This window comes from Meles meles, chromosome 7 (assembly GCF_922984935.1).
Source record: "Meles meles chromosome 7, mMelMel3.1 paternal haplotype, whole genome shotgun sequence".
Taxonomy (NCBI): Eukaryota; Metazoa; Chordata; class Mammalia; order Carnivora; family Mustelidae; genus Meles; species Meles meles.
Window position 1 is genome coordinate 139452156 of NC_060072.1, and position 15384 is coordinate 139467539.

General features: G+C 39.3%; 1 protein-coding gene across 1 annotated transcript in view; it reads right to left on the reverse strand.

Moving 5' to 3' along the window:
- The window catches only part of LOC123946521 (ankyrin repeat domain-containing protein 26-like), a 180633-nt gene that overhangs the window by 149101 nt on the left and 16148 nt on the right, over window positions 1–15384 (reverse strand). Inside the window, 2 exon segments of the mRNA XM_046011883.1 lie at window positions 584–659; window positions 13186–13222. Coding sequence (XP_045867839.1) covers window positions 584–659; window positions 13186–13222 — 113 coding nt within the window.

Genomic DNA, 15384 nt, shown 5'->3' on the forward strand with positions numbered 1-15384 from the left:
CAATATAAATTTTGAGAGGCAGTTTAAATTTCTGAATTTCTGCAATTTCCAAACTTATTTTGGTCTAAATGTAAAACAAGGGATAGAAAAAGCGAAAAAAAATCTTCTTTCATAAAACTACATGCTACCAAAATAAAAAATGTCCAAGAAAAAGCAATCTGCAATAAAAAACTGGGTCCACTAAAGACTCATTGAGGCATGAATACTATAAAAGTCATGTTAGAAAGAGAGAGAGAGAGAGAAAGAGAAAGGAAAAGAAAAGTCATGATAAGATAATTTAAAACTCACAGTAAGAATCCTTATCCTTGACCAAATGTCATATTTCCTCCATCATGGGAAAGCTTTTCCCAATATAATTTTCCTGTCATTATATATTTCCAGCCCATTTTTTCCACCTTCGATATTTAACAGAGTTAAAAAAAAAATTCAACTTCTCATATTTCTATAAAATGGTTTGTTCTGACCAACATTCTACTTCAAACATAAAATGATGATAGGCAAGCCACTGTTAAATTTTAAGAGTAAATAATACACAAAACTAAATTCAGAGCAGGAAAATTAATTTCACAAGAGTGTACATTACCTTCATAGTCAAACTTAAGTCTTCATCATCTGATGTAGGCCATGAAGCGTTACCATCACCAGGTTTAATGGAAATACTTTAGAGCAAAATATACAACAAAAACAAGTTCATGAAAAAGAAAAATCGAGTGAAAGTTCATCTATTTATTTATTGAATAAAGTTTCTTGATGTAATTGAACTTTGGCCTCTGTTTTTTTTATTAAGTTTTTATTTTAATTCCAGTATCATTAACACACAGTGCTATATTAGTTTCATGTACACAGTATAATGATTTAGAAATTCTATCACCCAGTGCTCATCACGACAAGTGCATTCCTTAACACTTAGCTCCTATTTCACCCATTCCCCCACCCATCTCCCCTCTGGTAACCATCAACTTGGTCTCTATAGTTAAGAGTCGGTTTCTTCATTGTCTGTCTCTCATTTCTTGTTGTTTTTTTCTTTGCTCATTTCTATTGTTTCTTAAATTCTACATATGAGTGAAATCATATGGTATTTGTCTTTCGCTGACTTAACTCCACTTAGCACAATACTCTCTAGTTCCCTCCATTTCACTGCAAATCACAAAATTTCATTCTTTTCTATGGCTGAATATTCCATTGTATATATATGCCACTTCTTCTTTATCTATTCATCTATCAATGGACACTCGGGCTGACTATTGTAACTAATGCTGTAGTAACCACAGGGGTACATGTATCCATTCAAATTGGTATTTTCGTATTTTGGGGAGTAAATACCCAATAGTGTCATTACTGGATTGTAGGGTAGTTCAGTTTTTACCTTTTGGAAGAAATTCCATACTGTTTCCACAGTGGCTGCATTAGCTTGAATTCCCACCAATAATCCAAGAGGATTCCTTTTCTCCACATACTTGCCAACATTGTTACTTATGTTTTTTATTTTAGCCATTCTGACAGGTAGGAAGTGGTATCTCATTATAGTTTTGATTTCCATTTCCCTGATGATGAGTGATGCTGAGTATCTTCTTAGGTGCCTGTTGGTCATCTGTGTGTTTTCTTTGGAAAAATGTCTGTTCGTGTCTTCTGATCATTTTTAAATTCGGTTGTGTTTTGGGTGCTGAGTTCTATCAATTCTTTTTATTTGTATACTAACCCGTTATTGGCTATGTCATTTGCAAATATTTACTCCTATTCCATAGGTTTCCTTTTTGTTGTGTGGATTGATTCCTTCACTGTGCAAAACCTTTTGATTTTGATGTGGTCCCAACAGTTTCTTTTTGCTTTTACTGCTCCTGAGGCAAGAGCAGTAAGCAAAAATAAACAGAAACAGACTCAGAAATACAGAGAATTCTATATTGCCAGAAGGGAGGGGGGTGGGGGATGGACAAAATGGGTAAAGGGGAATGGGAGGTTCAGGATTCCAGTTAGAGTAAGTCACAGGGATCCAAGTACAGCATAGGGAATACAGTCAAGGGTATTGTAATAGCATCATGCAGTAAGAGAGAGTAGCTACACTTGTAGTAGGCATGGTGTAACATTCAGAGCTCTTAAATCACCTGAAACACAACATAACATTATGTGTCAACTATGCTTCAATTTTAAAAAATAAGCAAACAAATATACAAATGTTAAAGAACAAATTTATGTCATTAGTGGGAATACTGTTCCCAGAGAGATTAAAAACTATAAGGTCCAACTTTTTCCCTACACAGGTCCTGCCTTATTTAGGTATATGAACTAGCAACACCTTAAAAATCATCATAAGTGAGGGAGGAGTCAAGATGGCGGAGAAGTAGCAGGCTGAGACTACATCAGGTAGCAGGAGATCAGCTCGATAGCTTATCTAAACATTGCAAATACCTAAAAATCCAACAGGAGATCGAAGAGAAGAACAGCAATTCTAAAAACAGAAAATCAACCACTTTCTGAAAAGTAGGACTGGTGGAGAAGTGAATCCAAAACCACAGGAAGATAGACCGCGGGGGGGAGGGGCCGACTCCCGGCAAGCGGCGGAACAACGGAGCACAAAATCAGGACTTTTAAAAGTCTGCTCCACTGGGGCGCCTGGGTGGCTCAGTGGATTAAGCCGCTGCCTTCGGCTCAGGTCATGATCTCAGGGACCTGGGATCGAGCCGCGCATTGGGCTCTCTGCTCAGCAGGGAGCCTGCCTCCTCCTCTCTCTCTGCCTGCCTCTCTGCCTACTTGTGATCTCTCTCTCTGTCAAATAAATAAATAAAATCTAAAAAAAAAAAAAAAGTCTGCTCCACTGAGGGATATTGCTCCAGAGGCTAAACCAGGGTGAAGCCCACACGGGGTCAGCGTGGCCCCAGGTCCCGCAGGGTCACAGAGGATCGGGGGTGTCAGAGTGCCGCAGAGCTTGCAGGTATTAGAACGGGAAAGCCGGCTACAGAAACAGAGCCGAGGAGTGAGCTCTCAGCTTGGGGTTACCTTGAACCAGTTGCAGGCTGGGTGAGTTCAGAGCACGGCTGGAGACCGGGGATACGGGAGAGATTGGGCGCTGTTCTCTGGGGGCGCACTGAGGAGTGGGGCCCTGGGCTCTTGGTTCTTCCGGGCCGGAGACTGGGAGGCCGCCATTTTCATTCCCGTCCTCCAGAACTCCATGGAAAGCGTTCAGGGAACAGAAGCTCCCAAAAGGGAACCTTAGTGGATTACTTAGTCCGGCCCCAGGTAAGGGCGGTACAATTCCACCTCAGGCAAAGACACTTGAGAGTCACTACAACAGGCCCCTCCCCAAGAAGATCAACAAAAAAACCAGCCAGGACAAAGTTCGTCTACCAAGGAAAGCAGGTTCAATACCAAGGACAACAGCGGAATTCCACAGGAGAAAGCAAAGCACGGAACTCATGGCTTTCTCCCCATGATTCTTTAGACTTGCAGTTAATTTAATTTTTTTTTCAAATTTTTTTTCTTCTTCTACTAAATTTTTTTAACTTTTACCCTTCTCTTTTTTAACGTTTTTTTAACAGTTTATATAATATATATATTTTTTCTTTCTTTTTTATATTTTTTCTTTGTTTTCATTTTTTAATTTTTTCTTTTTTTTCCTGAACCTCTTTTTATCCCCTTTCACCCCCCCAGATTTGGGGTCTCTTCTGATTTGGTTAAAGCACATTTTTCTGGGGTCGTTGCCACCCTTTTAGTATTTTACTTGCTACCTTCATATACTCTTATGTGGACAAAACGACAAAGCAGAAAAATTCAACACAAAAAAAAGAACAAGAGGCAGTACCAAAGGCTAGGGACCTAATCAATACAGACATTGGTAATATGTCAGATCTAGAGTTCAGAGTGATGATTCTGAAGGTTCTAGCCGGGCTTGAAAAAGGCATGGAAGATTTAGAGAAACCTTCTCTGGAGATATAAAAGCCCTTTCTGGAGAAATAAAAGAACTAAAATCTAACCAAGTTGAAATTAAAAAAAGCTATTAATGAGGTGCAATCAAAAATGGAGGCTCTCAATGCTACGATAAATGAGGCAGAAGAAAGAATTAGTGATATAGAAGACCAAATGACAGAGAATAAAGAAGCTGAGCAAAAGAGGGACAAACAACTACTAGACCACAAGGGGAGAATTCGAGAGATAAATGATAACATAAGACGAAACAACATTAGAATAATTGGGATTCCAGAAGAAAAAGAAAGAGAGAGGGGAGCAGAAGGTATATTGGAGAGAATTATTGGAGAGAATTTCCCTAATATGGCAAAGGGAACAAGCATCAAAATCCAGGAGGTGCAGAGAACCCCCCTCAAAATCAGCAAGAATAGGTCCACACCTCGTCACCTAATAGTAAAATTTACAAGTCTTAGTGATAAAGAGAAAATCCTGAAAGCAGCCCAGGAAAAGAAGTCTGTAACATACGATGGTAAAAATATTAGATTGGCAGCACACTTATCCACAGGGACCTGGCAGGCCAGAAAGAGCTGGTGTGATATATTCAGAGCACTAAACGAGAAAAACATGCAGCCAAGAATACTATATCCAGCTAGGCTATCATTGAAAATAGAAGGAGAGATAAAAACTTCCAGGACAAACAAAAACTGAAAGAATTTGCAAACACCAAACCAGCTCTACAGGAAATATTAAAACGGGTCCTCTAAACAAAGAGAGAGTCTAAAAGTAGTAGATCAGAAAGGAACAGAGACAATCAGTCACAGTCACCTTACAGGCAATACAATGGCACTAAACTCTCAATAGTTAACATGAATGTTAATGGACTAACTGCCCCAATCAAAAGACACAGGGTATCAGAATGGATAAAAAAACAAAACCTGGGCGCCTGGGTGGCTCAATGGGTTAAGCCGCTGCCTTTGGCTCAGGTCATGATTCCAGGGTCCTGGGATTGAGTCCTGCATCGGGCTCCCTGCTCAGCAGCGAGCTTGCTTCCCTCTCTCTCTCTCTCTCTCTCTCTCTCTGCCTGCCTCTCTGTCTACTTGTGATCTCTCTCTGTCAAATAAATAAATAAAATCTTTTTTAAAAAAAATATGTATGTTGCCTACAAGAAACTCATTTTAGACCCGGAGACATCTCCAGATTTAAAGTGAGGGGGTGGAAAACAATTTACCATGCTAATGGACATCAGAAGAAAGGTGGGGTGGCAATGCTTATATCAGGTCAAATAGATTTTAAGCCAAAGACTATAATAAGAGATGAGGAAGGACACTATATCCTACTCAGGGGGTCTGTCCAACAAGAAGATCTAACAATTTAAAATATCTATGTCCCTATTGTGGGAGCAGCCAACTATATAAACCAATTAATAACAAAATCAAAGAAACACATCAATAATAATACAATAATAGTAGGGGACTTTAACACTCCCCTCATTGAAATGGACAGATCATCCAAGCAAAAGATCAACAAGGAAATAAAGGCCTTAAATGACACACTGGACCAGATGGACATCACAGATATATTCAGAACATTTCATCCCAAAGCAACAGAATACACATTCTTCTCTAGTGCACATGGAATATTCTCTAGAATAGATCACATGCTGGGTCCTAAATCAGGTCTCAACCGGTATCAAAAGATTGGGATCGTTCCTTGCATATTTTAAGACCACAATGCTCTGAAGCTAGAACTCAATCACAAGAGGAAATTTGGAAAGCACCCAAATACATGGAGACTAAACAGCATCCTTCTAAAGAATGAATGGGTCAACCAGGAAATTAAAGAAGAATTGAAAAAATTCATGGAAACAAATGATAATGAAAACGCAACAGTTCAAAATCTGTGGGACACAGCAAAGGCAGTCCTGAGAGGAAAATATATAGCGGTACAAGCCTTTCTCAAGAAACAAGAAAGGTCTCAAGTACACAACCTAACCCTACGCGTAAAGGAGCTGGAGAAAGTACAAGCCTTTCTCAAGAAACAAGAAAGGTCTCGGGGTGCCTGGGTGGCTCAGTGGGTTAAAGCCTCTGCCTTCGGCTCAGGTCATGATCTCAGGGTCCTGGGATCGAGCCCCGCATCGGGCTCTTTGCTCCGCAGGGAGCCTGCTTCCTCCTCTCTCTCTGCCTGCCTCTCTGCCTGCTTGTGATTTCTCTCTGTCAAAGAAATAAAATATTAAAAAAAAAAAAGGTCTCAAAAGTACACAACCTAACCCTACACCTAAAGGAGCTGGAGAAAGAACAAGACAGAAACCCTAAACCCAGCAGGAGAAGAGAAATCATAAAGATCAGAGCAAAAATCAATGAAATAGAAACCAAAAAAACAATAGAACAAATCAACAAAACTAGGAGCTGGTTCTTTGAAATAATTAATAAGATTAATAAACCCCTGGCCAGACTTATCAAAAAGAAAAGAGAAAGGACCCAAATAAATAAAATCATGAATGAAAGAGGAGAGATCACAACCAACACCAAAGAAATAAAGACAATTTTAAGAACATAGTAGGAGCAACTCTATGCCAACAAATTTCACAATCTGGAAGAAATGGATGCACTCCTAGAGACATATAAACTACCACAACTGAAACAGGAAGAAATAGAAAACCTGAACAGACCCATAACCAGTAAGGAGATTGAAACAGTCATCAAAAATCTCCAAACAAACAAAAGCCCAGGGCCAGACGGCTTCCCAGGGGAATTCTACCAAACATTTCAAGAAGAACTAATTCCTATTCTCCTGAAACTGTTCCAAAAAATAGAAATGGAAGGAAAACTTCCAAACTCATTCTATGAGGCCAGCATCACCTTGATCCCAAAACCAGACAAGGATCCCACCAAAAAAGAGAACTACAGACCAATATCCTTGATGAACACAGATGCAAAAATTCTCACCAAAATACTAGCCAATAGGATTCAACAGTACATTAAAAGGATTATTCACCACAACCAAGTGGGATTTATTCCAGGGCTGCAAGGTTGGTTCAACATCCACAAATCAATCAATGTGATACAACACATTAATAAAAGAAAGAACAAGAACCATATGATACTCTCAATAGATGCTGAAAAAGCATTTGACAAAGTACAGCATCCTTTCCTGATCAAAACTCTTCAAAGTGTAGGGATAGAGGGCACATACCTCAATATTATCAAAGCCATCTATGAAAAACCCACTGAAAATACCATTCTCAATGGAGAAAAACTGAAAGCTTTTCCGTTAAGGTCAGGAACTCGGCAGGGATGTCCATTATCAGCACTGCTATTCAACATAATACTAGAAGTCCTAGCCTCAGCAATCAGACAACAAAAGGAAATTAAAGGCATCCAAATCAGCAAAGAAGAAGTCAAACGATCACTCTTCGCAGATGATATGATCCTATATGTGAAAAACCCAAAAGACTCCACTCCGAATCTGCTAGAACTTGTACAGGAATTTAGTAAAGTTTCAGGATATAAAATCAATGCACAGAAATCAGTTGCATTTCTCTACACCAACAACAAGACAGAAGAAAGAGAAATTAAGGAGTCCATCCCATTTACAATTGCACCAAAAACTATAAGATACCAAGGAATAAACCTAACCAAAGAGGCTAAGAATCTATATGCAGAAAACTATACAGTACTCATGAAAGAAATTGAGGAAGACACAAAGAAACGGAAAAATGTTCCATGCTCCTGGATTGGAAGAACAAGTACTGTGAAAATGTCTATGCTACCTAAAGAAATCTACACATTTAATGCAATCGCTATCAAAATACCATCCATTTTTTTCAAAGAAATGGAACAAATAATCCTAAAATTTATATGGAACCAGAAAAGACCTCGAATAGCCAAAGGCATACTGAAAAAGAAAGCCAAAGTTGATGGCATCACAAGTCCAGACTTCAAGCTCTATTACAAAGCTGTCATCATCAAAACAGCATGGTACTGGCACAAAAAGAGAAACATAGATCAATGGAACTGAATAGAGAGCCCAGAAATAGACGCTCAACTCTATGGTCAACTAATCTTCGACAAAGCAGGAAAGAATGTCCAATGGAAAAAAGACAGCCTCTTCAATAAATTGTGCTGGGAAAACTGGACAGAGACATGCAGAAAAATGAAATTGGACGATTTCCTTATACCACACACGAAAATAGACTCCAAATGAATGAAGGACCTCAATGTGAGAAAGGAATCCATCAAAATCCTTGAGGAGAACACAGGCAGCAACCTCTTTGACCTCAGCCACAGCAACATCTTCCTAGGAACATCGCCAAAGGCAAGGGAAGGAAGGGAAAAATGAACTACTGGGATTTCATCAAGATCAAAAGCTTTTGCACGGCAAAGGAAACAGTTAACCAAAAGACAACTGACAGAATGGGAGAAGATATTTGCAAACAACGTATCAGATAAAGGGCTAGTGTCCAAAATCTATAAGGAACTTAACAAACTCAACACCCAAAGAACAAACAATCCAATCAAGAAATGGGCAGAGGACATGAACAGACATTTCTGCAAAGAAGACATCCAGATGGCTAACAGACACATGAAAAAGTGCTCCATATCACTCGGCATCAGGGAAATACAAATCAAAACCACAATGAGATACCACTTCACACCAGTCAGAATGGCTAAAATTAACAAGTCAGGAAATGAGAGATGCTGGTGAGGATGTGGAGAAAGGGGAACCCTCCTCCACTGTTGGTGGGAATGCAAGCTGGTGCAACCACTCTGGAAAACAGCATGGAGGTTCCTCAAAATGTTGAAAATAGAACTACCCTATGACCCAGCAATTGCACTACTGGGTATTTAACCCTAAACTTACAAACATAGTGATCCGAAGGGTCACGTGTACCTGAATGTTTATAGCAGCAATGTCTACAATAGCCAAACTATGGAATGAACCTAGATGTCCATCAACAGATGAATGGATAAAGAAGATGTGGTATATATACACAATGGAATACTATGCAGCCATCAAAAGAAATGAAATCTAAAATCTATAAGGAATTTAGCAAACTCAACACCCAAAGAACAAACAATCCAATCAAGAAATGGGCAGAGGACATGAACAGACATTTCTGCAAAGAAGACATCCAGATGGCCAACAGACACATGAAAAAGTGCTCCACGTCACTCGGCATCAGGGAAATACAAATCAAAACCACAATGAGGTATCACCTCACACCAGTCAGAATGGCTAGAATTAACAAGTCAGGAAATGAGAGATGCTGGTGAGGATGCGGAGAAAGGGGAATCCTCCTACACTGTTGGTGGGAATGCAAGCTGGTGCAACCACTCTGGAAAACAGCATGGAGGTTCCTCAAAATGTTGAAAATAGAACTACCCTATGACCCCGCAATTGCACTACTGGGTATTTACCCTAAAGATACAAACATAGTGATCCGAAGGGGCATGTGCACCCGAATGTTTATAGCAGCAATGTCCACAATAGCCAAACTATGGAATGAACCTAGATGTCCATCAACAGATGAATGGATAAAGAAGAGGTGGTATATATACACAATGGAATACTATGCAGCCATCAAAAGAAATGAAATCTTGCCATTTGCAACCAACTGAATGGAACTAGAGGGTAGCATGCTTAGTGAAGTAAGTCAATCAGAGAAAGACAACTATCATATGATCTCCCTGATATGAGGACATGGAGAAGCAACATGGGGAGTTAGGGGGATAGGAGAAGAATAAATGAAACAAGATGTAATTGGGAGGGAGACAAACCATAAGTGACTCTCAATCTCATAAAACAAACTGAGGGTTTCTGAGGGGAGAGGGGGTTCAGAAAGGGGGAGTGGGGTTATGGACATTGGGGAGAGTATGCGCTATGGTGAGTGCTGTGAAGTATGTAAACCTGGTGATTCACAGAACTGCACCCCTGGGGATAAAAATACATTATATGTTTATAAAATAAATAAATAAATAATTTTAAAAAAAAACAAAACACCATCAAAAGCACTGAGACACCCAAGAAGAGAGACTGCTATAAAAATAGAGTCCTGGTAGCTAGCTGTGCCTCTATTTCCCTATACACTGCCTAATATTTTCTTTCTGTGAGCTCTTAGATCACTCTTTTATAGGGCTCAGTGGTACCCTCCAACCTTTTAAATCTTTAGCCTATGAAACCAGATTCCCAAAACAAGCATAGCATCAAATGACCAAGAGCAGGAGCCATTTCCTGCTCCTGGAGGACAAGCTAAACAGAATTTTCATCCATTTGATCATCTCAATGTAGACATGTTACCAACTACCCAAATGAAGCTCTTTTACTGATTTGACAGCCAGTCTTAGCCCACCAAATCCTACCTGTACATGGGAAGGACATCAAAGAATTAGAAAAAGAGGTGGAGTGAGGAGACCACTACCTTGGCCATACATCTGTGTAGTTCAGAATCTCCATTCCCCCATTACTCGAGAGGATCTAAGCCAAGATTGGGGTGGAAGTAGATGATATCACTTTCCTATATGCTGTAAAAAGCCTTCCCCATGGCTCAAATGATTTTAATACTTCTCAACAGAAAACCTGAGGTATGCCAGTTCATTCAATTAAACCAAAAAACAAAAAAACTGCTCATGATTTTCTTGAACCCTCTATTTTAATATGCTTTTCTAAACAACTCCCAATATCCTGTGTCCTTCATTCTACTGTGTGTGTGTGTGTGTCCTTCACTTCTGTAATCCGTCTTTATCTAACTTATCATAAGTCCAAATATTCTGACATCTTTACTAAAACTCTTATTCCTATCCAACCCAGTGTCGTTATTCTTGAAACTTGACCTCTCATGCCAATTCCTTCCTTACGCACCTTCACTGTGTTCACTGGACCCACTCCCATCTTTCTATTATTAAAACATTCACCTATTAAGATGAGAAAAAAAGGAAAAAACCTGAATGTAAATCTCATTTCTGTCACTTATCATATCCAAATAAGTCACTTAAATCTCTTTTGCGTTTCAAATTCTCCATTTAAATAATCACTTGGTGAGGATGTTAAACACAGGTTGTAGTACCAGAGGGTATTTTGATTAATTCATCTCTAAGATGCCCTAAAATCCTGAAATTCTATGTGCTTTTGATTTTGTCTATAGAAAAACAGAGAATACTTAGCTGGCAGAAAGGGAAAAAATTAATAGAATAAAAGCAACACCAAGAAAAGCAGAGAAGAAAGGAAAAAAAAAAAAACAAGAAAAGATTAGAGAAAAGTCAATGGAGAAAAGGAAAAAAGTCTACAGAAAAAAGGAAAAGCTTCAAGGAACTGGTCAAGGGAAGTAGCCTAAAGGGAAAACTAGAGTGGGAAGTCAGTAAACAGAGAATCATTTAGAAATATCCTCTAAATAGATTATAAAATTAATTAACGTATCATGGCCTACACCTAGATTACATATCCATCACTTCTGGAAAAATCATTCATCTCAAGGAGAGCAGACATCTCTATATCTAAGAATTTGCCTGATTAGGTCTTGCTTATGTAAAAGCTATGTACTATGGCCAGGGTAATGAGAGCCATCCTAAAATCTTTGACAGTAAAAACAAGAGACTAGTTACCATTGCACTATTTACCCCTAGTTATCACTAGTTGTCAAATATATTAGGACAAATTCTTGGACTAACCTGGTTTCTTAAGAAAACTCTAAATGTAAACACATAACTAAATTTGACTCTCTGAGTTGATCTGACTAGAATCTGTACCTTAATTAACCCCAGTGCTGCTGAGGGACAGAAGAATGGATGTGGGAATCACGCAGGCTGACAGTCAAATCATGGGTCTACTACTCATTTTTTTTTTACATTGAAGGATGCCTTTATATTATGATACCCTCCTTAAACAGAAACACAATTCAAATAGAAACACACTTGTAAAACTCTTATTCTCTTAATCAAACCTTCATTTACTACCACACTCAGCTACTAGCGGCATTTGGATGCAAAGGTTTCACTTGTGCTAATCTGGACAAGCCAAGGCAGAGACTCTGATTTGGAGACTTAACAGACACCCCTGCCAGTGGGCTCCTGCGGCGGCTGCTGCTGCTGCTGCTGCTTCCAGATAGCGCTGGTGGCATCTATTTAGGTTTTCTGCTTCCAGCTGAAGGTTTGCATATTTGTAATGATTTCCAAGTGGCCTCTGAAGAAAGGGAAGCCTTTTTTGGTGAAAGCTGAGATTCTGATTTCCAGGCAGCTGGAGCACAGTCTCTTGAAGTCACTTCCAAAGTATCACGTTTGGATTTAGGTTTCTTCACCTTTTTTCCAACTGGGGATTTTACCTTCATTTCTTTCTTTTTAATTTCTTCCACTTTATTTTTTCCCAGAGTGACGTTCGCACCATCATCTTCGCTCTCCCTAAAATCAGAGTCATCCTCAGACTCTCCACCAGGTGGCTGGTTCAGAGTCGTCAGCACTACGGCCATCACTGCCTTCCCAAAGAATCTTCCTCTGTCCTACCACAGCTGTTGATGCTGCTTTTCTTTTCCCTTGAGCACCGTACACATCATCTTCCTCGGTAAGCTAATCCAAATCTAAATCATCACTGGCTACACTGCAATCGGAGAGATGGGGAGCCTTAGTCATTGTCCCAATTTCACTGCTGCCACATTTTTTTGGTGCTTTTATCTGGAGCCTCTCCCACATCGATGGTGACCGCTGGAAGTTCCTTCACGGATAAAGCTAGCGCCACTTCCAAGTCTCGCTGGTAGAGTTCGTCACCTAAAGCCATCCTTTTTAAGGGGTTTTCTCTTGTAGTGGGATATCTTCTTTCTGGAGATTCTTCAGTTTAGGTTTCCTTGTTTCTAGTATTAACTCCTTTGGTGTTGTTCTGGGCTTCTTATTCAAAGGTGTGGTTGCAGAAACAAAGTCCTCATCGCTGCCAGAATTTTCAAACTGTGAGTAACTGACTAGTTTCTTATGCCTCACAGGGGGCACCACGGCCCCCTCCAAGACGGAAAATTCGCAGCGTTCAAGCTCTTGTTAGCAGCAGTGGTGGTTTCTGGGTCTGCTACTCTTTAGCTATGGAATCATAGGTCAATTAATCAACGTTCCTGAACCACAGCTGACTAATTAACAAAAAAATTGGCTGTAACAGCACAGCTACTTTGTGATGCTATTGTAATGACTATATAAGTAATAAATGTCAAGCACATAATATAGTGCCTAGCGCACAGCAGAACTCTCAATAAATGCTTTTCTCTGCATTCCCTTGTTAACACAGAATTTGTTTAAAAATCCATAAAAATCCTACCTGCTTAAAGAGTCTTCTTCAGAAGTCTTATTCGCCACTAAAGAAAAGAGCAAAATACATTTTGAATCAACAGAAAAATACAGAATATTCAAAGTGTAAGACTGATGATGTGTTAAAAAGTATTCTTCGGGACCACACCTGGCAACCACACTGGAGTGAATATTAATTATACTATTGGTAGGCAGTTAACTCACTAAGAAATCTTACTTTCTCCTCTACATTTACCAAATGCAAGAAAAGAATGGTATCCATCAGAATTTGATACCTACCAAGGAGATTTTATAATGACCACAATTTTAACCAAACCCTTGAGACTGACAGAAAATGGTGTCATTAGCAGAATCATCATCATAGACTGACAATGTCGGGATTCTTCTGGATTCCTCAGGACTTTCACTATGAGGCGCAGTTTAAAAAGACTGTACTTATTTTGCTGTAACACAACAGAACTTCTCCAGATCTCCAGCAGGGGCTGTTAAGATTGGGGTGAAACACCTCATCACAAAGTTTGGTCTACAGCCACTGTACTTTGCAGCATGGCAAAACAGAGCAAACAGACTCTCTCTGGCCTTATTTCCAATTGCAAGATAAGTATCAAAGCTTTTAGTGATTTTAGTGATTTTGGTTCTATAAAGTAAAACCTCTTGAGACGACCTACTTTGATTGCTGGAGAGTCTATCTGGATCCACCTCTTAGACGACAATGGTACCAATGATTAGCACTGGGTAGTAGGATATGATGTCATTGTTCTCAACCCTCCCCACTATGTGACGAATGTCTGTAGAAATCACACGTTTTCAGTCAGTAAGGCATATGTCATCAGATCCTACACTGATGAACATAACAAAGGACAGAGATTATCTTGAATCACTATATTCAATTACCTCGGAATTTTAATTTTTTAAACATTCAAGAAGATATCCACTGTATGATTGCAACTATATGACATTCTGGTAAAAGTAAAACTTTTTTCTTTAAGATTTTTATTTATATATTTGACAGACAGATCACAAGTAGTCAGAGAGGCAGGCAGAGGGAGAGAGGAGGAAGCAGGCTCCCCGCTGAGCAGAGAGCCCAATGCGGGGCTCGATCCCAGGACCCTGAGACCATGACCCAAGCCGAAGGCAGAGGCCTTAAACCACTGAGCCACCCAGGCGCCCCAAAAAGTAAAACTTTTTAAGTTAGGAGTTAAGGGTTACGGCAAAGGGAGGGATGAACAGGCACAGCACAGAGTACTTTTAAGGCAGTGAAACTATTCTATGTGACAGCACATGACAGATACATGTCATCACACATTTGTTAAAACCCATAGAATGTACAACACCAAGACTGAAGCCTGATGTAAATTATGGACTTTGGATGATAAAGATGAGTCAATATAAATATAACAATGTATCACTGTGGTTCAGGATGTTGACAACAAGGCTACGTGTGTAGAGGAACACGCGGTAAATGGAAACTAACTGTACTTTCTGCTATATTTTGCAATGAACTTTAAAACGCTGTAAAAAATAAGGCCTATTTACTGTGAAGGGGAAAAAAAAGTATCCATTGAGACTGTTAAGTGTTGGTACAGACCAGGTGAATTATCAAGTACTTACAACTTGATTTCCTTCTGGGAACCTGGAATTTTGATATATGCTAGGGAGAAGATGCCTTAAAGAAAACTTCAGGCACTGAGCATCTGTAAGATTCTTGTATTGGCAGACAACATCTCACATGAGTTGTCATGATTTGATGCTGGAGGAATTAAGCACACCCATAGGCAGTGGATTCTTAGAAGCCTGCACTTGGCTTCGTCTAGACTTCACTCCATGCACCTTTTCTTTGCTGATTTTGCTTTGTTATCATTTCACCATAATAAACTGCAGGCATGAGTACAAATATGCTGAGACGTGTGAGTTCTTCCAGTGAATAACCAAATCTGGGTGTTATTTTGGGAGCCTCTTATACAAATGCATCATATGCAATTTTTATGATTAAGGTTGATGTTTTAACACACAATTACAGTTAGAAGGTTATTTCACAGAACACCTTTCCTCTGTTTTTAGTATTTGCCTGGGAGATTCCTGTATTTCTACATCCATTTGAATAAAGGCATAAAAGGAATAGACGAAATAATGTCAGAAAATAATGTGAAACAAGCAACAATCATATTTTAATTGGGGAAAAAAAGAATTCTGATGATTATCAGTATGT